At 39.3% G+C, this 24,722-nt stretch overlaps 1 protein-coding gene across 4 annotated transcripts in view; it reads right to left on the reverse strand.

The window, feature by feature from the left end:
• The window catches only part of LIMA1 (LIM domain and actin binding 1), an 89,389-nt gene that overhangs the window by 13,081 nt on the left and 51,586 nt on the right, over nt 1–24,722 (reverse strand). For 2 of the 4 annotated variants that reach the window (XM_041735915.1, XM_041735912.1), the window contains exons 4-7: nt 21,447–21,911; nt 7,322–7,406; nt 6,496–6,644; nt 3,676–3,783 (exon numbers count right to left, since the gene is read on the reverse strand). In XM_041735915.1, the coding sequence (XP_041591849.1) occupies nt 3,676–3,783; nt 6,496–6,644; nt 7,322–7,406; nt 21,447–21,911 (807 nt within the window). Of the gene's footprint in view, nt 1–3,675; nt 3,784–6,495; nt 6,645–7,321; nt 7,410–21,446; nt 21,912–24,722 lie in introns of all 4 variants that reach the window. The other 2 variants (XM_041735914.1, XM_041735911.1) reach the window with 1 other exon arrangement.

Consider the following 24,722-nt stretch of genomic DNA (forward strand, 5'->3'; position numbering starts at 1 on the left):
CCCAGAACAGCTGAGCATTTAAACAAGAGGCAGCAAAATGTCTTTTATGAGGATATTAACATGCCTCTCAATTACAGAGTAACGGGAGAAACAGACTGCTCTCAACTGCCAAAAGTGTGCATCATCTCCCTTTATAAAAGAACTTCTAAACCGTATCTTTCTACTGTCAAAAAAAAAAAAAAAAAAAAGACAAAACAACACCCTCTATCAGAGAGAACAAAGCTCCTCACCATATAATATAGCTCACTCCAAGACAAGATGAAATTTTCACATTAGGAACTATTTTTATTCCTTTATTTCCTAATTCCTTATTTCCCAACCAGATATATTCTGCTGAAACAAGTCTGCCAGTACAGAAGACCTTTTGATAGCTAAAAAACAAATTTACCAAAAAACCAACTTCCGGTATTAATCTCTAAGTTTTCCTTTTCAATCCCAAGTCTCAAAATGGCAGTGTTTAACAAAACAGCAGATCTCAGGTATACTTGCAAATCTCTTCCCCAGAAGCCATCAAGTTTAAATACAAACTTTCTACTATCTCTCTCCTTTTTAGTGGCCCCAGTGGCCTTCCAGGTATCCCCCAACACACTCAAAATAATGAAGGGTCAATAGGTGACCTAATGTGTAGTCTTTATGTAAAAGTCTTTCATTCAGATGTCAGGGATTTTATGGGCAATGCTGAGTGTTTATATCAGGATGTCTAACGTACTGAGTAAATTTACAATGGCTAACTGCACCTGAATTTTAGCATGGCTGTTTTCTCAGTCTCTCTCTCTTTTTTTTTTTTAATTTTTATTTATTTATGATAGTCACAGAGAGAGAGAGAGAGAGGCAGAGACACAGGCGGAGGGAGAAGCAGGCTCCATGCACCGGGAGCCTGATGTGGGATTCGATCCCGGGTCTCCAGGATCGCGCCCTGGGCCAAAGGCAGGCGCCAAACCGCTGCGCCACCCAGGGATCCCTCTCTTTTTTTCTTTTTAAGTAGGCTCCACACTCACCATAGAGTCCAATGTGGGGGCTTGAACTCTTGACCCTGAGATCAAGACCCCAGAGATCAAGACCTGAACTGAGATCAAGAGTCAGACACTTAACCAACTGAGCCACCCAGGCATCCCTACTCTCTTTTCATTACAGGAATTCCGACATGGCATAGAACAAACCACTATAATAACAGCCAACATTTACTAAAGCGTTTAGTATGTGCCAGATATTGGAATGATCACTTTCTGTGTGTTATTTCATTTAATGATATGAAAGAAATTAAAAGCTCTCCAATTCTTGTTAATTAGTAGGTGCATCCATCCCAGGATGTTCTCTCACCTCTAATTTTGGTCACCTTGAACCTGCAGGGTAAATTTAATGCCAATCATGACATCATCGCACATGCCCAACCAGCTGACTTCACTGCAGGAATAGCCAGGAGAGAGCAATGAGATTTTGCTCAAACATTTTATTAAGGGAAAGCACAAATTCACTTACAAGAGGGAGAAAGGGAAGAACAATATCTTGACAAAATATTCTATTTCAGGCAAGTTTACCATAGCATTAATGTCCCTTTGTAGCAAGCTGAAGTTCAAATAGTTCTTAGGTATCGGTTAACAAAAGCTAGGCAAACAGCTGAAAGGATAACTGAGGCTCTGAAAAATTTTATGAATGTGAAGGTAGCCACGGATTTATAAACCTGCAGTATGTACTTGAAGACTATGTACTGTCTTTATCTCCATTCTTCCCCACCCATTCCTCAATTCATGGTTTAGTTACACTGATGCCCTTTTAGGCTATAATTAAAGTGTTTTGATCTTCTAATTCACCTCAGAGTTCCAGTTTCAAATCAGCGTGAAGACAATCAAGAAACAAACACAAAATCAGATTAGGGACAATCCAAATATTATTTCCTAGATGATCATTTCTCAAATTATGCTCCTAGGAAAAATGGGGAGATTTCAATGCTGGGAATATTTTTCTCTTAAATTTCTTTTTTATGGTGTGTAACATTTTAACTCAGCTATTCTTTTTTTTTTTTTTAAGATTTTATATTTAAGTACTCTGTAAACCCAATGTGGGGCTTGAACTCATGTCCCCGAGATCAAGAGTTGCATGCTCCACTGACTGAGCCAGCAAGGCATCCCAACTCCTTTTACTCTTAAAACACAATCTCCCATTTAAAAATAGGAAAACCAGGTAGTCTAGTAAGAGAACTCATTTTATACATGGCATGTGACTCATGAATGAGCCCCCTGTTGCAAGGACATATGTAATTTATTGATTTTATGACTATGAAACACACTGCTGCCAAATATTTTGCCTTATTTCAACATACACTTGGCAATATATCTTTGTAAAATAAAGAGATTTAATTTTTCTAATTTTTTCCCCCTGTTCTATCATATAATTCAAATTTTGTAGCCATTGATCTGAGACCATTTTCCTGTGTGCCTACCTTGGTCCAAGTAGGTAGTGCATTTCCTAAGTTTCTATTGGTGTTCTGTCAATACATCATACTTTTTAAAGTCTCATATAGTCAAATTTGAGAACTATTGCTCTTAATCCATTTTAATTATCTCCTCACCTTTTGGAAGAATGGCCTTAAGGATATCAATCAATATGTGGAACAGAAGCAATGGGTTTTCTCCTAAGATTAATCACTGTGATTAATCACTGTCAAAGTTCTTTCTCCTCATCTAACTTAACATTTGGTTATCATCTTGACCAGAGGACAAAAAAACCCCCTGGGTAACAGATTGGCAAAGAAAATGATAAATTCACCTGACATAAATGTTATGTATTCCAACCAAGCCATTCACCTAATGGTAGGTACATAAAACACGAATATGACTTGCTTAAAACCTTCCTGTTGTTTTCCACCTTGGCAGGATTCTATCCAAAATCTTAAGCATGGCATATAAAGTTTTTCAAGACCTGCCTTGTGGCCCTCCCTCCATTGTCTCTCTCCATTACCTATATGTGCCTTGTGTTCCAGCCAAGCTATCTTGGTTTGGATCTCTGGTTTCCAAAACTGTTTGTGTCTGCCTGGAATGCTCTTCTTTCTCTTTCCTCAACCTTTCCCTTATTCACTTGGTCTCTTTCCACACATTCTTCAGGACTTGGCTCAGACATCACCTTCTTGAAGAAGTCAGGCAAAATGTCATTAGTCAGAGCTTCCATGGCCCCACAGAGCCCTCTCACAGCACTTACCACACTGCTTTATGACAGCCACCCTGTTACCTGTTAGCTTCCTTGCAGATAAAGACCACATGGAATAGTTTGTTCATATTTAGCTTTTGAGCTTAGCATTGTCTGTACTTAGCATGGTGCCGAGCTTTCAAAATAGTTTGAATGAAAAAATGAAATTGTCTTGCATAAAATGTGTTAAATTAAGAATATATAAATTCCTTGAAGATATCATCTCTAATCAAAACAGATTTTAGCTCCACACCATCTGATCATTTGCTGAGCAAAAGAATTTTCCAGTGAAGGTTCATTATTTGGTCAGCTATAAGTTGCAGAGTTCCCCAACTGAAATTATGTGACCTGCAAAAATGACAATCTGTCCTGGCAGCTGTTACCAAATTCCCAGACACTCTGCAGCCTAGAGTTAGAGTTGTTTCTAATTTTAAGCATCTAATTTAGAACACATGCTCCTTTGGCAACTGGACATCAGACTTTTCAACCCACCTTTTCTCCAGCCTGATGGGAGACGCAGACCTCAGGATCTGGGGGCACATTCTCCTTTTGCTCCAATTTATGAGTTTTGATTTCACCACAATTGGCTCTCAAGTCATTCTACAAAATAAAAGTAATCTGTGAACTAAAATTTAAAAATCTCACTATTCTACACTCTTCATAGCACATCTATTAAATAAATTTGGAATGTAAAATAAAAGTTCTTTTAAGAAGCTTTGGGTCAAAACATCCCCCTAATTCTCACAAGCAAGACCCACTGACTAGTGAAATGACAAAAGCGGCTTTGTGGACACCCACCTCAGAGTTAAATATTTGTACACTAGTCTAAAACTGGATGCTCATTAGAATACAGACATATCAACACAGACACACACAGAAACCACCCCCAGCATACAACGTTCTTGTGATTCACTCCTCTAGCAGCAGAGCTTGTGGGAATGCAAAGCTTGTGAGTTTTATCAGAAAAGACCATTCTGGAGCAGGGGAAAGGAGATGCCAAGTGCCAATAATCAAGAAAATATACTGACCATATATATAAATGCTCGGCCTGGAAAGAGAGACAGGGATGATGCATACATATAAAAACTGAAATTGTATTTAATGATACCATAAAACAACCCTTTTTTGTGAGACTTTCAAAAGCATGCTTCTTTTTGCATAAAATTCATACATTGTACTAAAGACGTATCTTATTCTACTTCTCAGAACAGAACCTCAACATAAAAAAGCAGGTATTAATATGGTCATAAGGAGTAAGCCTAATTACCTTTTTTCTTCCTTGCAAAGAACACTTGGAGCAAAATATTTAACTTTATCTACGAGATCCAAAATTACTATAGTGGTAGATGAATATGGACAATTCCTACCTTTAGTTTGCTACCTTTCTGAAAGTCTTGTACCTTTCTGTTCCCTGTGATTCTTTAGCCAGGGTGAGAAAACAGGCAATTTATGGCCCCAGGGCCAGTGAAAAGGGGTGAGTGTGCTGATGGGGGTGTGGGATCCCAGGCTAAGGGACAAGGCTCTGGAGGAGCATCCTTGAGGAGGAGTTGGCAGCCAGTGCTGCAGAACACATCAGGACAGCCTCATTCCTGACCCCGTCTTGAAGCCCTGTCTCCAGAATCACTGCCAGAGTAGTGTGCCTTGTTACAGCCATCCTCTGTAAGGGGCCTGAGAAATTTTTCTGGGATGAGATAAGATGTACTTTTTACAAGAATTCCTAAAGACTTTTCAACTCGTAAAATTTACAGAGCAGGAGAACCGTAATGCAGAAACTCTGTCGGGAGGGTTTTTTTTTTTTTTTTTTTTTAAAGGTTACTAAACAGGTTTTTCCACTTAGGGAGTCACCTGGTTGGAATGTTTATAGCAGGAGGGCACAGAGAAGCAGCAAAATCTTGAAACAAGGGAAATAAGCTCCAAAAATCACCTGCTTGCTGTATCTCCTGACCTGCTTTCTAAGAGAAGTCTAACCTTGCTCATTTTCACGCGGTCAGTGAATAATGAGCCTATGGTGTTCCACTTTACAACCGAGTTCGACGCATCATCTCTTCTTAAAACCACAGTGAACACTCAGGATGAAATTATTCATGGCCCAGATCAATTATTCATTGATAAATACTGTTGGAGAATGCATACTTCATAATGTGATGAAAAGAAGGCTCAACTTCTGGAATACAAGCTATGATTTCTAAGAGGTACTGGTTTTAGACTGCCTGGGAACACATAAAATTCAATACTATTCTTCCAAATTTGTTTAAAAAAAACAACAACAACAACATAGGACACCAAGAGATTCATGGCTTGTGTTTTGAAATCTCAGAAGGAACAAATGTTTGAGAGATACATATCTATATATATGTAGAGTGTTTATATGCATGTGTATGTATGAGTAAATGGCATTTAAAAGGTATCTTTGGGAAAAAAAAAAAAGGTATCTTCGGGGTACCTGGGTGGCTCAGTGGTTGACTGCCTTCAGCTCAGGTGGTGATGATCCCGGGGTCCTGGGATCTAGTCCCACATCAAGGTCTCTGCAGGGAGCCTGCTTCTCCCTTTGCCTGTGTCTCTGCCTCTCTCTCTGTCTCTCATGAGTAAATGAATAAAATCTCTCCCTCTGCCTGTGTCTCTGCCTCTCTGTGTCTCTCATGAATTAATAAACAAATAAAAAAAATAAAATGTCCAGAATAGGTAAATCAATAAAGACAAGAAGCAGATTAGTGGTTGCCAAGGGATGAAGGGAGGGGGAATTGGGAGTGATTACACAGGTATGGGGTTCTTTTTGGGGTGATGGAAATGTTCTGGAATTAGACAGTGATGATGGCTGCATGACCTTGTGACTGTACTAAAAATCACTGAATTGTATGTCATTTTACATCTTATGAATTCTCTATCAACAAAAAAACCTGCAAAAAACCTCCCCATCCCATGTTAATGTCAAATCCATTCTATATTTCCCGCCAGTATTCTCTCCTTTTTTCCTCAAAAAGAAGTGTTTCTGTTAAAACTACTACTACTACTTTTTACACAACAACAAAAAAATTAAGTAGAAGAGACAGGAAAACTCTCAATGATATTACTGGATGATAATGTCACAAACAAATGAGTAGGGTGGGAATGAGGCCTAGGAAAGCAAAGTCAGGATTAGAACATGATAAGGATTATGGATTAGGCTAGGGTAGGATGGATTTCCATGGAAGGAGAATGCCTAGGGACCAGGGAGAGAGCAGGGCTCTCAGGTCGGAGTCTGGGGGACATCTCTAGTTTCTGTGCTCAGTGACCATTTGCTGGATGAGGGAATGGATGATACGGAACACATACTATAGCGTTGGTGGAACTGCTCTGTTTGGACACAGCTGCCTGGTACTTGGCCATTCGATCCTTTATGGAGGTTTCTGACAGGCGTGGTAAGTCCAGAGTTCGCCTATTCTCGCTTTTCTCTGCGTTGGATGTAGAGGATGACACCTGACCTGGAAACGTACAAATAAAATGCTCTATCAGAAGACAGAATGTGATGTGAATGGTTTCAAGATTCTAAATTTTAGGCTATTGTATTCTGGTGTGATCATTTTCTTCTATTAAAGGTACACAGAAGGAAATCAGGAATGTAACTCATTTACTAGGTAATATTTACTCACTTTCCCACCACTAAAAGGAGAACTCTTACCATAACTGAGTATTACATAAACGCCTCAGCTTATTTAATACGGTTTAAAAACTAGATCTCAACACCATTTTAATTTGCATTTCTTTGCCAGGAGGCTGATGATTTTCCTGTTAATTTTTTCTTTTGTGAAATGCCTGTAAATGCCCTCTTCAAAACATATTAATTATGCTCTCAAGGTGTTATGTTACCACTGGTAATACAGGATAACAAATCTTGACAGAGGACACTGCCGCCCATCCGTGGAAGCCCTCAAGCCCCAGATGACCCTAGAGCCAAAACTGTCAGCAGTGCTCCCCTCCCAACCCTGCAAGGATACCCGTTGGCTGTCACAAACAGATTTCCTTTTAATTTGTGCCACTCTTCCCCTAAAAACATTGGCTTTGAGGCTAAAAGGTATTGCTACTGAGGAGTACTTCGTAGGGAACCACACACACACACACACACACACACACACACACACACACACGGAACATTGCTTACCTGCGCCTATTTCCAAATCATCCAGAGAATAGCTGTTTTCTGAGATCCTCCTCCCACCTGCACTACGGCTCTGGGTCCGAAGAATCTGCTGAGAAAACAAAACCCAGCCATAAGCTTTACACAGAAGATGGGAAATCTTGATGAATGTTCAAAGAAGAGGTCTGCAAATCCCCTTTATTAATAAAATCCACAAGAGATGAGATTGTATATTAGTTCTTACATTCCACAGAATGTGTTTTTAGCATTATAAATATGAAGTACTACATATTCACAGGTGCCCAGGGAGAAATAAGTAACTCTATATAGGTAATTCTCTTTGGTAATCATCGCTGTCTAACCAGCTTCACCAGGAAACGAAATACTTTAACCAGCCAGGGAGGGGAACTCTCATGTCCCAGATGACACTGACATGTCTCCCAAATCATCAAGTCCTGATGGCAGGATCTGCTGTTTGTTTCCCTTCTGAGGTTGCTGCTTTGGTTCACATCTTCATCTTCTCCCCGGACTACTGTATCACATTTCTAATTGGTTCCTCTACACCTTCCAATCAAGTCTCTGTGATAGCTGCAATTATCTCCCAATGTAAAGCTATATTACTCTCTTGTTCATAATGCTTTAAAAATTCTTAATCATTCCTTGAACTAAATCTAAAGTGCTTCATATGTCACAGAAGATCACCAGTTCCACATCTAGTCCCTACTGCCCCGGAGTATTCCCTTCCTCACCCTTTACCCTCCAGGAAAAGCTGGGAGGTCTATGGGATTGTAAATGAGTTCCCTTCCCCTTATTGCCCTTTTATCCTTCTGTTTGTTGTTTAAGACTCAGTGGAGGCTGAGCAACATATTCTCAGTGAAGTCTACCTTACCCCTCCTACATAAATCTAAGTAGTCCTTCCTCTCTTTCCAAGGTACCTGGTCACACTTCCACTCCAATGCTTATTGTGTGTCCCTCTACCGGACTGGAAGCCGACTGAGGGCAGGGACCACATTTTTGTTTTTTGAATAGAAATGTGGATGGCACAGATTTTTTGAATAAATTATTTTGTGATTCCTGTAAATCACTACATTAATCTCTCTAATCTCTAGGGTAGATGTCTAATTAAAGTCACAAATTATAATTTTTAAGACTGGTAAAGTAACCTAAGAGGCCATTGATCGTGCCAGAATGTTCCCAGACATAGTACACACAGAATATGTCATGTTTATTCAGCTTGTAAGGAGAACCTTCACCGAGATCCTATCATTCAAATCTCAGTTTATTTCCAGATAGCTTGAAGCGGGGAAGAGATACCTGAAATCTAGTATGACAAAAGAGTAAAACACTTAGCATCATTCTGTATTCAACATTGTTATTAAACCTTTAAGTTGGGGATCCCTGGGTGGTGCAGCGGTTCGGCGCCTGCCTTTGGCCCAGGGCGCGATCCTGGAGACCCAGGATCGAATCCCACATCGGGCTTCCTGCATGGGGCCTGCTTCTCCCTCTGCCTCTCTCTCTCTCTCTGTGACTATCATAAATAAATAATAAAAAAAAAAATTAAAAAAACAGGGGATCCCTGGGTGGCGCAGCGGTTTGGCGCCTGCCTCTGGCCCAGGGCGCGATCCTGGAGACCCGGGATCGAGTCCCACGTCGGGCTCCCAGTGCATGGAGCCTGCTTCTCCCTCTGCCTGTGTCTCTGTCTCTCTCTCTCTCTCTGTGTCTGACTATCATAAATAAAAAAAATAAAAATAAAAAATAAAATAAAATAAAATAAAATAAAATAAAATAAAATAAAATAAGCTGTAGCTACTCTAACCTTGCCATATCATACTCAAGTCAGATGTACTAACATCAACCACATCCACATGACTCATATGATGCAACACACTCGTGCTCCAGGCGCAGCCCCCCATCTAGAAATGAAGATCACCAGCTGAAATGAAAAGATAAATTTGGCAGGACACCTTCCCCATCCACGTTTTTAAATTTTCAAAGCATTTTTCATTTGTAGATAATTAAAGGAAAGTCCAAAGACATATTCCAAATGCTGCATCACTGTAAGAAGGTTATTATAAAAATTAGAATTTTCTGGACTCAAAAAGGGGAGAAACCCTGGAAATACACCTTTTTTTTTTTTTTTAAGCAAAAGGGAACGGGTTCTGTATCCTTAAGAACAAAGGGATCATTTCAAATATTTATATTTTGTTAAAGGTAAAGTTCAAGTATGATTCCAAGAATATGTGTTGTATCACAACCTGCAGATAGCTCAGTTTTCTGTCTGTACTTTAGTCAAATCCCTCTCTGTTTCACGCAGAGACCCTGCCCTGGCGTTACTGGGAGCAAACCCATTTAGAAGCAGAACATATGCCTTGCCAGGACAGGGGCTTATTTTGGTTTTAGAGGCATAAAATTTTCCATCTTTGCTAGCTTTCTTTAAACCTTCAGGTTAAATAAAGTTAAGAGCCTTTTTCCTTTTTAAAGCCTTCTGACACATGAGGCTATCAGTACTTGAATTCTTTTCTTCCAAGCACTAAAAAAGTGAATGTACAAAGCCATTTGGTCTTAAAGAAAAAGAGAGAGAAATGCCTCTGGAAATCAAGCTATACGGATGCTGGAACACAGCTCTGAGATGAGAAAGCTTTTAATGAGATCCCAGATGAAGCACTAAGCATTTCTTTCAATACCAGTTCACCTCCAAATCACTCAAATATGGGGAATAACAAAAACTCAAATGCATTTACAGTGAATTTTGTGATCCTCATTTTACAAGTAGTAGTCTGAGGTACAGGAAGAAGGAGGAGTTTCCTCTAATATTTCTCAAGGAAGCAGAAGAACACAAAGAGAAAAAAAAATACCCAACAACCAGGAATTCTGATACTGAAATACTCTTCTGTAACACATTTTTATCACATTTCAGCACTGTTTACTCAGATGCCTGAGGGAGCCTATTAAAAGCAGGGAGAAAAGACAAGACACTTTAAGACTTTCTGGAATTTCCTAAGGCTTGGCCTCACCCCACCCCACAAGTCCTCCTTCCTGTCAGCTGACTATAGTAACTCTCCTTAGTGGGACCGCCCCTTAAAGTACACTCTGAGAATCCATAAACCAAACGCATCAACACATACCAATAAGAGAAAAAGAGTTGAGGGCTTTGAGCCAGTAGTCTGTAGAATTTCTTTTGTCTGGGAAATTTTCTTAAATAAAATAAAATAAAGTAAGTGGGGTCCCACATACCACGTAAAAAGCAGGATTTCCTATGCCCCTAATTTTTAGGAAAAAATTCTATTTAAAAGTTGATTCTCAACACTTTAATTTACCTCCTACCTCTCTCAATCACTTCCTTTAACCTTTCAACTTTGACCTTCCTTCAGACTCTCATCCCTCCAAAGTCAAGGGTACAGGAAGGATGATCTTTAGGGAAAATGGGACTTTGTTCAACTGTGCATAGGGTGTAAATAAAACCTAGCCTTAATTTCTCAAAGTACTGAGAGACAAACTTTTTTTTTTTAAGATTTTATTTATTTATTAATGAGAGACACAGAGAGATAGAGAGATAGATAGATAGATAGAGAGAGAGAGAGGCAGAGGTAGAAGCAGGCTCCATGCAGGGAGCCTGATGTAGGACTCGATCCTGGGTCTCCTGGATCAGGCCCTGGGCTTAAGGTGGAGCTAAACCGCTGAGCCACCCGGGCTGCCCCAAACTTCTCTTTCTTCAGGTAGAAGAAAACAGGAAAAAAAAAATGGAGCTCTTTTAAGTAAAATAATATATATTGAAGGAGCACTTATATCCAGGTTGTGGGATTTCGCTGTTTCCTGTATTTCTAAGCATTCTACAAAAATTATGTATTACTTATATAATTAGGAAAAAAAAGTAAAGAAAGGAGAGGCAATACTTCATATTTATTGATATGAATAGGTAAAAATGATAAAAACCAAATGCTGACAAGGTGCTGGAGAATTAAATATGCCCTGAGATTGTGCTAGTAGTGTTATAAAATAGCGTAATTTTTAAAAATGATTTTATTTATTCATGAGAGACACAGAGAAAGAGAGAAGCAGAGACATAGGCAGAGGGGGAGGCAGGCTCCCTGCAGGGAGCCTGATGCGGGACTCAATCCCAGGACCCTGGGATCATGACCCTAGCCAAAGGCAGATGCTCAACCACTGAGTCACCAGGTGCCCTAAAATAATGTAATTTTTGAGAATCAGCTGAAAATATTTAAGAATGTTTAATGAATTATGGATTTAAAAAAAAAAAGATTTTGAGAGAGAGTGAGCATGAGAGAGAGAAAGAACATGATCAGGGGGTAGGGGCAGAGGGAGAAGTAGACTCCCCATTGAGCAGGGGGCCCAGGACTCCAGGATCATAACCTGGCCGAAGGCAGATGCTTAACTGACTGAGCCACCAAGGACCCCCGAATTATGGCTTTTGATCATGAGAACATAACCTCAGTAATACTGCCCTCCCACCAAAATAACTAAAAACAAAATGTTTCTGCCAGGATGCTTAGAATTTTCTTTATTAGACTAGAAAAATATCTAATTACTGGGGCATGATTAAACTATAAATGAAATACTAAATTGCCATAAAAAAGATAACCACATGAACTAGGAAAATACATAGAAAGGTCTATATAAAAAAGACCAAAAAAAAAAAAAAAGACCAAACAAAACTGAGCACACAGGGACTAAAACCATGTAAAAACTAGTTATGCAATGATACGATATCATTGTGCATAGTTGTTTTATTTTTTCCTGGTGAAAGTCACTGTTTTTTCATGGTTTACTTGGCTTTTTCTTCTCCTCTCTGGTTTACTGTGAGGTAGGGGTGGGGGGTGGGTAGAGACAAGCTTCTAACTCAAGAGTTTTAGTACAAATCTCTTGCATTCCAGTGTATTTCTTCTCTTCATTGTCCTATGCTTTTAATTCAGTTACAAGACTATAAAATGTGGGAAGAGGGAAGACAGAGAACTAAAGTCTTTGAGAGTATAATTGCTATGCTTTAAATTTTTCCCGGTGGAGAAAGGGGGACCCTCTTGCACTATTGGCAGGAATGTGAACTGGTACAGTGGTAACAAAGGTGGTCACATTTCCCCTCTGGAAAATTATGTGGAGGTTCCTCAGAGTTAAAAATAGAGCTACTGTATGACCCAGCAATTGCACTGCTGGTGATTTACCCCAAAGGTACAGATGCAGTGAAAAACCGAGACACCTGCACCTCAGTGTTTACAGCAGCAAGTCCACAATAGCCAAACTGTGGAAGGAGCCTCAGTGTCCATCAAAAGATGAATGGATACAGAAGATATGGTCTATATATGCAATGGAATATTACTCATACTTTCATTCAGAAAGGACGAATATCCACCATTTGCTTCAATATGGATGGAACTGGAGGGTAATGAATGCTGAGTGAAGTAAGTCAGTTGGAGAAGGACAATCATTATACGGTTTCACTCATACGGGGAATATAAAAAAGTGAAAGGGATTATAGGGGACAGGAGGGAAAATGACTGGGAAAAATTAGAGAGGGTAACAAAACATGAGAGACTCCTAACTTTGGGAAATGAACAAGGGGTAGTAGAAAGGGAGGTGGGTGGGGGGATGGGGGGATGGGCACTGAGGGGGGCACTTGATGGGATGAGCACTGGGTGTTATATGTTGGCAAATCGAACTCCAAAAAATATATATATATTTACATATATATAAAATTTTTTCCTGGTTTCCTTAGATTTCAGATAAGTAAGGCCATGGCCAGTTGTTTTTACCTAAAAAATAGTTGTTACAATATTTTTAAAAAGATTTTATTTATTTGACAGAGACAACGTGCATAAGCAGGGGGAGCAATAGAGGGAGAGAGAGGAGCAGGCTCTCCACTAAGCAGGGAGCCTGATGTGGGGCTCAATCCCAGGACCTTGAGATCATGACTTGAGCTGAAGATAGATGCTCAAGCAACTGAGCCACCCACACACTCCCAGTTATGATATTAATGAAGATACTGTTACGTGGTAGAGATAGGGTACTAAACAATTTCAGTCCTTGTTCGGATATTAATTAGCCAATCCCATTGGGCGTGTCAGTTAACTTCTCTGACCTCAGCTGTTTCCATCTACGCATTAAGGATTTTAATATCCTAACTGAGAGCAGTGAGCTGGATAAAATAAGTTTACGGTCCTGTACAGTTCTAGGATTTATGTCAAAGATTTTGATAGGGATTTTTCACTCACTGTAACTCACTGATGAGTTAGAAGACTAGAGGAAATGACTAATATGTTCATCTGGATATACACACCTATGTTGTCTAATCTAGGACTGAGTCTGATTCCAGAAAGATAAAGGTGGTCATTCATATTTGAGGGGGTAAGTGAAGTCTTTTTGGCTACTCTAATGGAGCCAATCTTGCTTATGGAATGTTCCAGTCCTCTGACATTCCTTTTCAACATGTTTTTGTTTTGTTTTTAACTTTTCAACACATTTTATTGTAATGAAACTGGCTAGAAACCAGTAAGCAGATGGCCTGAAACCAGTAGTTAGATGGCCTGAAAGTAAACAGAAAAGAGGTGACTGGTCTCCAGTTAGCACATCAAGATCAGTCATTTAGGACAACAAACAGTGAGAAATATCAGAATTCCTTGACCAGTATTTCTACACTTGGATCCATTATTACCTTACCACGAAAGCTGAAAGAATTACTGTTACTAATTAAAGGTAAATAAAATTAAATTTGTACTGGTGTGACATCTTTATCAGAAATGATCTGCTAGAGACCAGTCAAAATAACACTGAGAGCATTGTACTTACATTTTGAAATTATAGAAGATACAAATCATAGATGAATATAATAAATCAGTACAAAGTTACTTTTAGTAGAATATATTTGAGAAAGATGGCACTGATAGAAAACAAAGATAATGTTTGTGTTTATTTAACAAAACCAGTTACTGTATCGACATTTAAAGCTCTAGCAAGGTATCTATTTGGAGGTTTAATGTTGGGTCAAATTTAAGATTTATGATTTGGTGATTAGCAAATTAAAGATATACTCCCCTACATTAGGATGACTATATTAGATCATACAGTGATGTTGACAGTTATTCAAGTCCCTTTCCTAAGTCTATCTTAAAATTATTACTTTAAAATAGCAATTTATACCAATTGTGCACATCCTCAGAATTTTATTCTTCTTGAAATATAATTTCAAATGACTTACTTAAGACATTAAGAAAGCAGAAGAAAAATGTTATTAAGATAACATTAAGGGCAGAAGACATGAACAGATATCTGTCCAAAGACCTACACATAGCCAATAGGTACATGAAAAAATGCTCCACATCACTGGCCATCAGGGAAATACAAATCAAAACCACAATGAGATACCACTTTACACCGGTGAGAATGGCTAAAATTAACAAGACAGGAAACAACAAATGTTGGTGGGGATGTGGAGAAAGGGGAACTCTCTCACACTGTTGGTGGGAATGCAAGCTGGTGCAGCCACTCTGGAAAAAAGTATGGAGGTTCCTCAAGAAGCTAAAAATAGATACCTATGACCCAGCAATTGCACTACTGGGTATTTACCCCAGAGATACAGATGTAGTGAAACAACGGCACACTTGCACCACAATGTTCACAGCAGCAATGTCCACAATAGCCAAACTGTAGAAGGAGCCAAGATGTCCTTTGACAGATGAATGGATAAAGAAGATGTGGTATATATATACACAATGGAATATTATTCAGCCATCAGAAAGGAATAATACCTACCATTTACACTGACGTGAATGGAACTAGAGGGTATTATGCTAAGTGAAATAAGTCAATCAATCAGAGAAAGACAATTATCATATAGTTTCACTCATACGTGGAATATAAGAAATAGTGTAAGGGGCAATTACGGAAGGAGGGGAAACTAAATGCGGAAAAAAATTAGAGAGGAAGACAAACTATGAGAGACTTTTTATCTCTGGGAAAACAAACTGAGGGTTGCTGAAGGGGAGGTAGGTGGAGAGATGGGGTAACTGGGTGATGGGCACTAAGGAGGGCACATGATGTGATGAGCACTGAGTGTTACACTATATGTTGGCAAACTGAACTTAGATTAAAAAAAAAAATAACAGTTAAGTGGATAAGAGAACACATATATTTGTTAACCAAGAAAGGAGAAAATAAAATGCTATGGATAATTTTGTAACAATGTAGAGATTTCCTATGGACACCTACTCATTCTTCAAGAAGGCAAATACAAATTATTTCTATGATATAGATTATAGATTGGTTGGCTATAGATAGAATATCTAGTGAACACAGATCAGACTTTAGCTTGGTTGCCTTATTTCCTCAAGGGCTTGCTCCAGTACACCAACATGTATACACTGTTATGTACAAGTTACAGAAAGCTAAACAAAATGCCAAATGTCACTTCCAGGAAATTACAAGAAGAAAAACCACAAAAATTTTGGTCTGAAGAAGGATGGTTTTATTCTATTAACAAGTGCAGCTTTTGTTGGTATTTTGGTGCTAGCCATTCATATAATGATCCTGGTGATAAGACAAACAAATTCTAAGGGAAGTTTAAGGGCTTAGGAGTCTAAAGGGAGAAAAGTAGTAAACAAGTGAAAAGGGAGCTGGGGGCAGCCCAGGTGGCTCAGCAGTTTAGCACCACCTTCAGCCTGGGGTGTGATCCTGGAGACCCAGAATCGAGTTCCACGTCAGGCTCCCTGCACAGAGCCTGCTTCTCCCTCGGCCTGTGTCTCTACCTCTCTCTCTTCTCTCAGTGTTTCTCATGAATAAATAAATAAAATCTTAAAAAAAAAAAAAAAAAAAGAAGAGCTGGGACAAAGGAAACTTCCGTTTTTATTTTAGATACTCCTATTTTAGCTGAATGTACTGTTTTGCCTTTGTAATATAAGTTAACGTAATTAAAATATGACTAACTGGACACATTAAAATATACCATATAGTGGGGAAAAATCAGAAAGAAAAAAATTTCTAAATAGTTTTTTTTTCACTTATGGGCAAACTTTCTCATTATTTTCTCTTTGCAACTTCCCATCCTTGATTAGTCTCTGAAGAATGAGCAAATGAGTGAGTTTATGTGTTTTAGTAAACAATCATTTTTGGTGAGGAGGTTCTCGCCCTTCTTCTCTCCTTTCTTCCTTTATCTAAGTCTTCTCCTAGAAAATGGAAACACTTCATGGAAGAAGCAGTACTCCGCATTTGTATCAAAGAATCAATGGATATCCACAGTCTAGTCTTATTTTCTTGCATTACACCTAAGTAGTTCAATCTTGACCCAAGCAAAAGATAATACTTTAAATAGGTTATGAAGGAAAAAATAAAATAAAATAAAATAAAATAAAATAAAATAAATAAATAAATAAGTAAGTAAGTTATGAAGGTAGAAATATGTCATCCAAATACTTGGCCTTTATTCTCCTATCGAAGGCTTTGTGTGAACCAAATACGGAATCAAACAGGAAGAAGTGAGACTTAATGAGCCTGTCACATGCTCCTTACATTGCTTGGTCATTCCAGGGCATAAAAGAAGTGGTACTTAATTTTTTGAATAACCACATCTTGGCTTCTAAAGATTATGGATTCAAATGTCAACATGATGATAACTGAACATCAGTTATGTCTAGTTAATCAGCTATCTTTTTCATAAAAGGATATCCAGAATAGTTAAACCTCAGCTACGTGAAATCCAGATCAACATATACATGAAGTTAGGATTGCTAAACCACCTCAGTATATGCCACTGTGTGTGTGTGTGTGTGTGTGTGTGTGTGTGTGTCTTTTTCCTAGTAATGATGGTAGGTTATATTAGTCCATCCACCACTCATTTACTCTAGGAATTAGAACTATCATGTTCAACTGAACCATCTGACCTGAATAATGTATCTATTCACTAAAAGTAGAGAAAAAGTGAGGAAAAGCCTTTAATCAATTCTTATTATTTATAAGCTATTTGAATTCTAAGCTTTGTTTCTTCCTTTTATTAAACAAGCACTAAGAGCTAAGTCATTGTACTAACCACTGGGGAAGAAAAACATCATTACTTTGAAAGAAATTACAGACTTTAGGAATATACAAATTTTTAAAAAAGAGTTTATTTATTTTTTAGAGACAGAAAGAGCACGGGGGAGAGGGGAGTAGGAGCAGAGTGTGAGGGACAAGCAGACACCTTAATCCTAGCACAGAGCCCAATGGGGGGCTTGAACCCATGACCCCTAAGATCATTACCTGAGCCAAAATCAAGACTCAGATACTTAACTGACTGAGCCACTCAGGACCCCAGTAGTATACAGATTTATACATGATTATTAAGGGAAGCACAATATAAATGCCCAAACAGAAGTAAAAAGAAAATTCTGTAGCAGAGTGAGAAGGGTTAATTTAATCTGAGAGAAACTGAGGTAAGGTCTCACAGTTTTGACAGACCTCGAGGAGTAAGATTTCAGAAGTCAGTGATGGGGGGATAGGCGTGAATGATTTAGAGAGTGGGGAGTGATCCAGGGTTTAAGTATAAGACTTGCTCTGAGACTAAAAGGTAAGTTGAGCTCAGACTGTGGAAGAACCAAATATTGAATATGGATTAATTTTGAGGCATCAAATTTTCTTTTCTTTTTTTAAAGATATATTTATTTTAGAGAGAGAGAGAAGGAGAATGAGCAGGAGGTGCAGAGGGACACAGAATCTTAAGCAGACTCTGGGCTGAGCATGGAGCACAAAATGGGGCTCGATCTCATGACCCTGAGATCAGAACCTGAACAGAAATCAAGAGTTAGATGCTTAACGGACTGTCCCACCCAGGCACCCTGGGGCATCAAAGTTCCTGATCTAGGGAGTCAACAAATTTACAACTCTATTTAGAAAAATAAATTGCAAGAGTGTAGAGAATGGATGTGAAGAAAGAAAAGAGGCTGATAGAGGAGGTCATAGCAATATTATGGGACCAGACTGAATGGACCATACTTGAGAGATGTGTGGAGGGTAGGCTTATTAAGATGGCTTAGTAAGTGACTGGGGAGAGGAGGCAGGCAGAAGGAAGAACTGATTCCAAGTTGTACTGACAAGGAGATTTGGTGCATGGAGATGTATTAAGGTACACCGGGGTAAAGCAGGAAAGACAATGGATTCCTTTTTAGCTTTCTTAAATGTGAGTGCCTAAGAGATTTTCAAAGAGTGATGTCTGATCTGGCAGGCAACCAAAAAGATGAGTCTGAAGCTTGGGTTAAGAATGGAGGATTAGAATCTGGTTTGGGGAGCAGCCTGGTGGCTCAGCGGTTTAGCGCTGCCTTCAGCCCAGGGTGTGATCCTGGAGACCCAGGATCGAGTCCCACGTCGGGCTCCCTGCATGGATGGAGCCTGCTTCTCCCTCTGTATGTGTCTCTGCCTCTCTGTCTCTCATGAATAAATTAAAAAAAAAAAAAAAGAATCTAGTTTGGGGATTCACCTCTTGGTGTCATGGAAAGAGATTTTTCATAAAGAGAGAGGAAAAAAACAGGAGGGCAGAGACCAGGAAGGAAAGAAGACAAGAACAGAAACCATCTCAGGCAAAGGGAGCAAGAGAGACTAAGAATTGGCAGCTCAAGCCAATTAACTTTGTCTCCTGTAAATAACTGACAAAAAGATTTAGGAGGATATGACATTTGACCTTTTATTTCCATTATCTATGTGCTCTCAGACCCTGCCCAGCTCAGATTCAGTCCACTTCTCTAAAATTACGGAACCAAAGATTCACACAATTTGTACCTACTCTATTTGTCTCGCTAAGGTACTCATTTGTTAGCTCTGAAATATACATTCCTTCTTGTAGACTCTTGCTCCTAAAAAGATTTCTAGTGTCCCTCCCATATTTCTTAGAGCTTCCTTCCAAAGATCCAGCTATAGAACTTCCCGATTAAAGCAGTATCCATGTTGGGACGCCTTGGTGGCTCAGCGGTTGAGCGCCTGCCTTCAGCTCAGGGCGTGATCCTGGGGTTCCAAGATCGAGTCCCACACATCGGGCTCCCTGCGTGGAGCCTGCTTCTTCCTCTGCCTAGGTCTCTGCCTCTCTCTCTGTCTCTCATGAATGAATAAATAAAATCTTAAAAAAAAAAAGCAGTATCCATGTTAATTAAAGCTGAAATTATGTTAGCAATAACCATAATGCAGTTTCAAACTAGTTATTCCTTAAGCTAAAGTAGACAAAACTTTTTTAAACATTAAAAAAAATATATTAAACGAAAACTTTTTAAAAGTAAACTAAGCAATTTCTAACATGGATAATGATGCTTATTTAAAAACAGCTATAAAACCAAGGGCAGCTCTGTTATACTAAGCAGTCCATTAAGTGACAAATGCCTATTTAATCAGGAAGTTTTAAAAGGCACCTAAAAAAGCCCAGGTCAATCTTAGACACGCCCCCCGCGGCCTCTATTTTCCTATACCATTAAAAATCAGGCTGCCTGCCCAGTGCTATTAGAAATCTAGAAGGATCTTTATATGAGGAATCTTTCTCCATTCTGACCAGCCACAAAGTGATAGGCTTGTTCTGACCCATCTCTCACCAGACATTTATGAGAAAAAAAAATCTCTCACCAGATCCTTACACATAATCAGCATTTTTGTTTGCTGCAATCCCAGTCATTTCCTACCTTAGGCCAGTTTCGACATGCACTAGGCTTTTGCACTGAATCGACATTGTGTGTGCTGGCATGACATCAGCCGTCCTGCCCCTAACAGGGTCTCTGAGGAGGAGGCTTACAATGGTGCTTTGAGTCACAACAAAACCCCTTCCTCTCTATTTAGGATTTCTGACATTTTCCCCCTTCCACTTAAAATTCTTCCCATTTAAATTAAAAAAAAAAAAAAAAAAAAGAAAACTAAAATATTTTTTGTTTTATTAAGACTGTAAAGGAGAAAGGAATTGGCAGGCCCAGAGGGCTAAAAATTGAGAGGGATGAGAGTTTAAGAAAAGTCATAAAACTGCTTTGTGGTTACATCTCTTGCCAACTGGTTTCAGTGTTAAAATAGAGCTAAAGCTCAGGCACAGGAAAGAGTTCTAGGTTTGCAGACCTTTAAAAATTCTTACTACATCCTCGAAATAGATGATCCTTTAAACACCCAAGAACTTTTTTCTAGGCAGGAAAGCAATACGCACCGCAAGTGACGGGAGGAGATTAACTAAATCACGTCAAACTTAACCGATGATTATAGGACAAGTTATCGAATTTTTGTCTCAGAAAGTAGGTCTTATACCATTACTTCACACATGTAGGGATTTGGGCCAAATATTTAGCTTAAAAAATTTCAGCTTTCCCATCTAGATGGAATCGAGAGAAAATGATGGCTTTGCTTCCTGTCAGATCTGTTTATTTCATTATAATGACTGTTATAACAAACCATCCCCATGTACAAAGCCAGATATGCAGGAAAGTATGAGAAAACTGGAAAAATTTACCAGTTCAGCCATCCCTGGACTGTGTTATAAGTCACCAGCATATGTAACTCATTTTCTAGTTAAGTAATTCCCTCTGGGTACCCGGTCTGCAATCCACACGAAGGATCAAATTTCATTAGCAGTTGTAGGAAAATGCAACCCTGTGCATTTGCAAGTCAAAACTCCTGAAGGCTACAGCTAGTCTGGCTATCCTCATTGATTTTGCCTGGGAGAGGATTTTAGCTGATAGAAAACATTTGTTGGAAGGCACAGATGAGGAAGTTGAGAAGAGAAGGAGTCAGCTAGCAAAGAGACAAGTAAGCCTCAGTCTTAATGTTAAACTCTGGCCTTAACACTCAGCCTGCAGCTGTGTCCAAGGAGAGAAAGATTCAGCAGTAATTCCACCCCCAAAGCTACAAATGACAAAAGGCACAGGAAGATAGATTAAAAGGCCAAGCGTACAAAAACACAAAATCCAATCGGCACCAAACTGCCTTCATTTCTAGATACTAACCTGAATCCCAGTATGTGCTTGATTTCACGGGAAACTGGGTCAGAGACCCGCAGATCTTAGCCTCCATGTAAATAACTTGAGACTGTTAGTTAATTCCTTGAAGTTTGAATCAAAAGACACACTGACCACCACTCAAACTGTCTAGATTAGAAAAAGAGCTTTGTTTCGTTACTTGAATTGGCTTTCTCAAGGTTTGAAACCGGCCCAGTCCTTACCTTGGTTTGAGTCGGTTCACCTTTCTCAAACATCATCTTAAGCCTGTTCAGCGGAACATTGTATTTCTCTATTTTGTTTGCGCCTTCTGTGTTTTCACTGATTTCAGGTTTTCCTACTTCATGCCTGGGTTCTCCTAGACACGTTTCCATTTTTTTACTTTCTTTCGAGTGGTCTTTAAGACGCTCACTGCCCTCAGTGCGGGGATACGGACACTGAGTTAGGGCTTCAGGAGGTGCTCCGTGCCTAGGTCTGGGGTGGGCTCTTTCTTCCTGGTCAGCTTCGGCCTCAGAGGCAGAGCTTCTTGCCACTTCACCCAGAGGATGGTCGCCTCCGGGTCTGACCTCAGTGCTGCCGTTTCGCAGGGAGTCTGGGTGAGGCTCTGTTCCCAGGGCTGGGTTCTCCCACTTCTTCTTTAACACCGTCAGGATCCCCCTCCTGCAGTGCTGGGGGAGATTTTCAGTGTTCTAGAAGAACAAGAGGTAAGTGCCAGTTATAACTTGCCTGTTGAAACATTCAAACATGTTGTTCTTTGCAAAATGAAAGTTAAAACTCTAAGCTGCTCCTGGTCCACTGGCGTTTCAGACAGCTGTGAATGGTTACAGCCCTGCCACATGGAGAAAGCATCCACCCCGGGAGAGGGAGAGGGGAAGAGAGAAAAAGTCAGGAGCTGAAGCAGGAAGTGATAAAACAGGATAGCCTTATAAGGACAAAATGAGAAGAAAGGAGAGCCCAGATCTAATGATAGTTACATGGGAGACAAGGGATTTTTTTATCCAAAGATTAATAAGGAAAACAAGAAAGAGAAAGCAAAATACTAGGTACTTGAAACACTGCAAATGTGCATTAATACAAATCACAAAATTATATGGTGAACCCTGTTTTTTTTTCTTTTACATATAACAAAGATGAACTATAGCTGAAACCATGCCATACCCTACTTGTGGGCAGTATCATCAAAGATTGAAACTATTTGTAGAAATTTAAATAACTCACCAGATTTTTACATGTATTTGCATCAATGATATTTCATCATATCTGACATAATCCACATGCATATGAAAAGTCAGTCAACTTTTATTTTTACATAAGAATCTAATCCTCTTTTCCCCTGCTCTTCTCTACATGTTTATCCATGTATAAATTCTCAGTTATCAGAAAATTTGCTATTTCACAGATCCTCTGGTAGAAAAGTATCCAGGCTTCATATGAAAACACCACCACCCACCTTCTTGACTGAAGGACACACATTGACACATCTAAGGGAGTTAGTTCACTTTCACCTGGGTCAAAACGGAATTAATTTATACATATAAGATTGCAAACAACCTGGAAACTGCCACAATAACAGAGGAAACATGCATGATGAACTAAATTCAGTGTCCCATACTCTGAAAGCGTTCCTATAAATAAACTGAGCAGCACCACCTCCCAACAAACCACGAACTCCAATACCTTCGTACCCTCCGTTCCTGTGGTCTGTGACTCACCGTCTTTCAACTAAGAAAGAAAGGACAAACCACCTAGGACTGAAAGACTTCCGGGAATTAAACAGGATTAGCAGCTATATTGGGAATTAAGTCTCTCACTCTATTACTCTCCTGAATACACTGTATGAGCTACTTCATCAAATAGCACCAACGTTTGAAAAAACGTACAGAGAACTACCGCTTAATTTTAGCGTTTAAATCTTTACTGAAAAGATGATTCATTGGTGTACGCATGGAAGGATCAGAGATACAAGAAGCACAAAAAAGTTTTCTTGTTAGAAAAGCAAACTGCTCTGGACACTGGTGTTGCCTTATCACTGGCAGCATATTTGCTGGATGCTACCTCCTGCCACACAGTGGATGAATCATCTGGGTCTCCAACTTCACCTGCCCTGCGCCCTGAGAATCTAAGCGGCATTTTGCCTTGGTAACTGGACACTACTTTTCTCAGTTATCATGTGATCCAAGTATATTTATTGACATGGAAAAATGCTTGTAAGATGCTTTTGAGTGGAGAAAGCAAACTTTAAGACCACATAATCCCATTTTATAATACAAATGTCTATTTAAAAATATAAACGTAGAAAAGTACTCTGGAAGAAAAGACATCAGGATGTTAATAGGTTACCTCTGGATCATGGATTATGGGCATCTGTATTCTTTTCTTTTTATAATAAATGTGTATTCATTATGTAATACAAATGAATAAATAAAACTATATGTCATCTTCATATCACAAAAATCTTCCACAGAATATTAAACTTTTTGATGTTACTGTAAGCGGCTCGAAAATGACCATTTCTACTTTACTTGATGATGACCAGGAAGAGAGGGATCTATGGAATGGAGTACCAGCAGTGTCCCACAAAGGGCCTGGGTGGAGGACATCCCTTAGGGGGCATTGTAACAAGGAGTAAATGTGCTCTTTTATTAAAAGTAGTTATTAAGGATACACATTCAAAAGTGTGTAAGTGGGGACAAAGAGGGCTGTGTGGTCTGACAGCATTAAAGGCCCCATACCCAGAAATCACTCTTGGCAGCATACCCAGGCAACACCAGCTGTGTAGGTCTTTAGGACCTAAGGCAGGAAAAATGGGGAAGAAGCAGTGATTACAGTTTTTCTGGGGAAGGAAAAAAAAAGAAAGAGGTACAGAACAAAAGCAATATTTAAAAGCAGTCTGGAAAAAAAATATAAATAAATAAAAGCAGTCTGGATTGCACAATGGCAAGAATATTATATTGGGATGGCCTGGGTTATCACTGGAGAAGAGATTACAGGTCACTTCTATTTTCTTCTTTATCTGTATTTTCTACAATGAACATGTGTTACTAGTATAATCCAGCTCTACCCAGCCAAGTGACCTTGGGCATGTTTAATTTCTGGAACCCACCATACTGGCCTATTGTAGAGAACAGATGTGACTATATTAAAGCATGTAGTATAGTATGTGACATAAATAGGCACCCTATAAGTGTTGACAATAAATATTAAGTGTGTGGTCCTTCCTACTCCTCCAGCCATACCTCATGATGATCAACCAACTACAGTACCCAGTCATCTCCCAAATCCTGAACTTGGGTTACAATCTCTTATTTTTCTTTCTCTCTGTAGTCTCCACTGTTCCAGAGTGGGGAGTGTGGGGCACAAAATAAGGTGATATTCTAGTTGGTTTTAACTTTTTCCCTCTTCCTAGAAGAGGCAGTGGGGCATTACTGACACTGCAAGTTTTCAAGGGCCCATTGGCTGCTATAGTACTCCAGCCTTCTCTCTCAAAGTGACATCCAGTA

This window comes from Vulpes lagopus, chromosome 21, assembly GCF_018345385.1.
Source record: "Vulpes lagopus strain Blue_001 chromosome 21, ASM1834538v1, whole genome shotgun sequence".
Lineage (NCBI taxonomy): Eukaryota > Metazoa > Chordata > Mammalia > Carnivora > Canidae > Vulpes > Vulpes lagopus.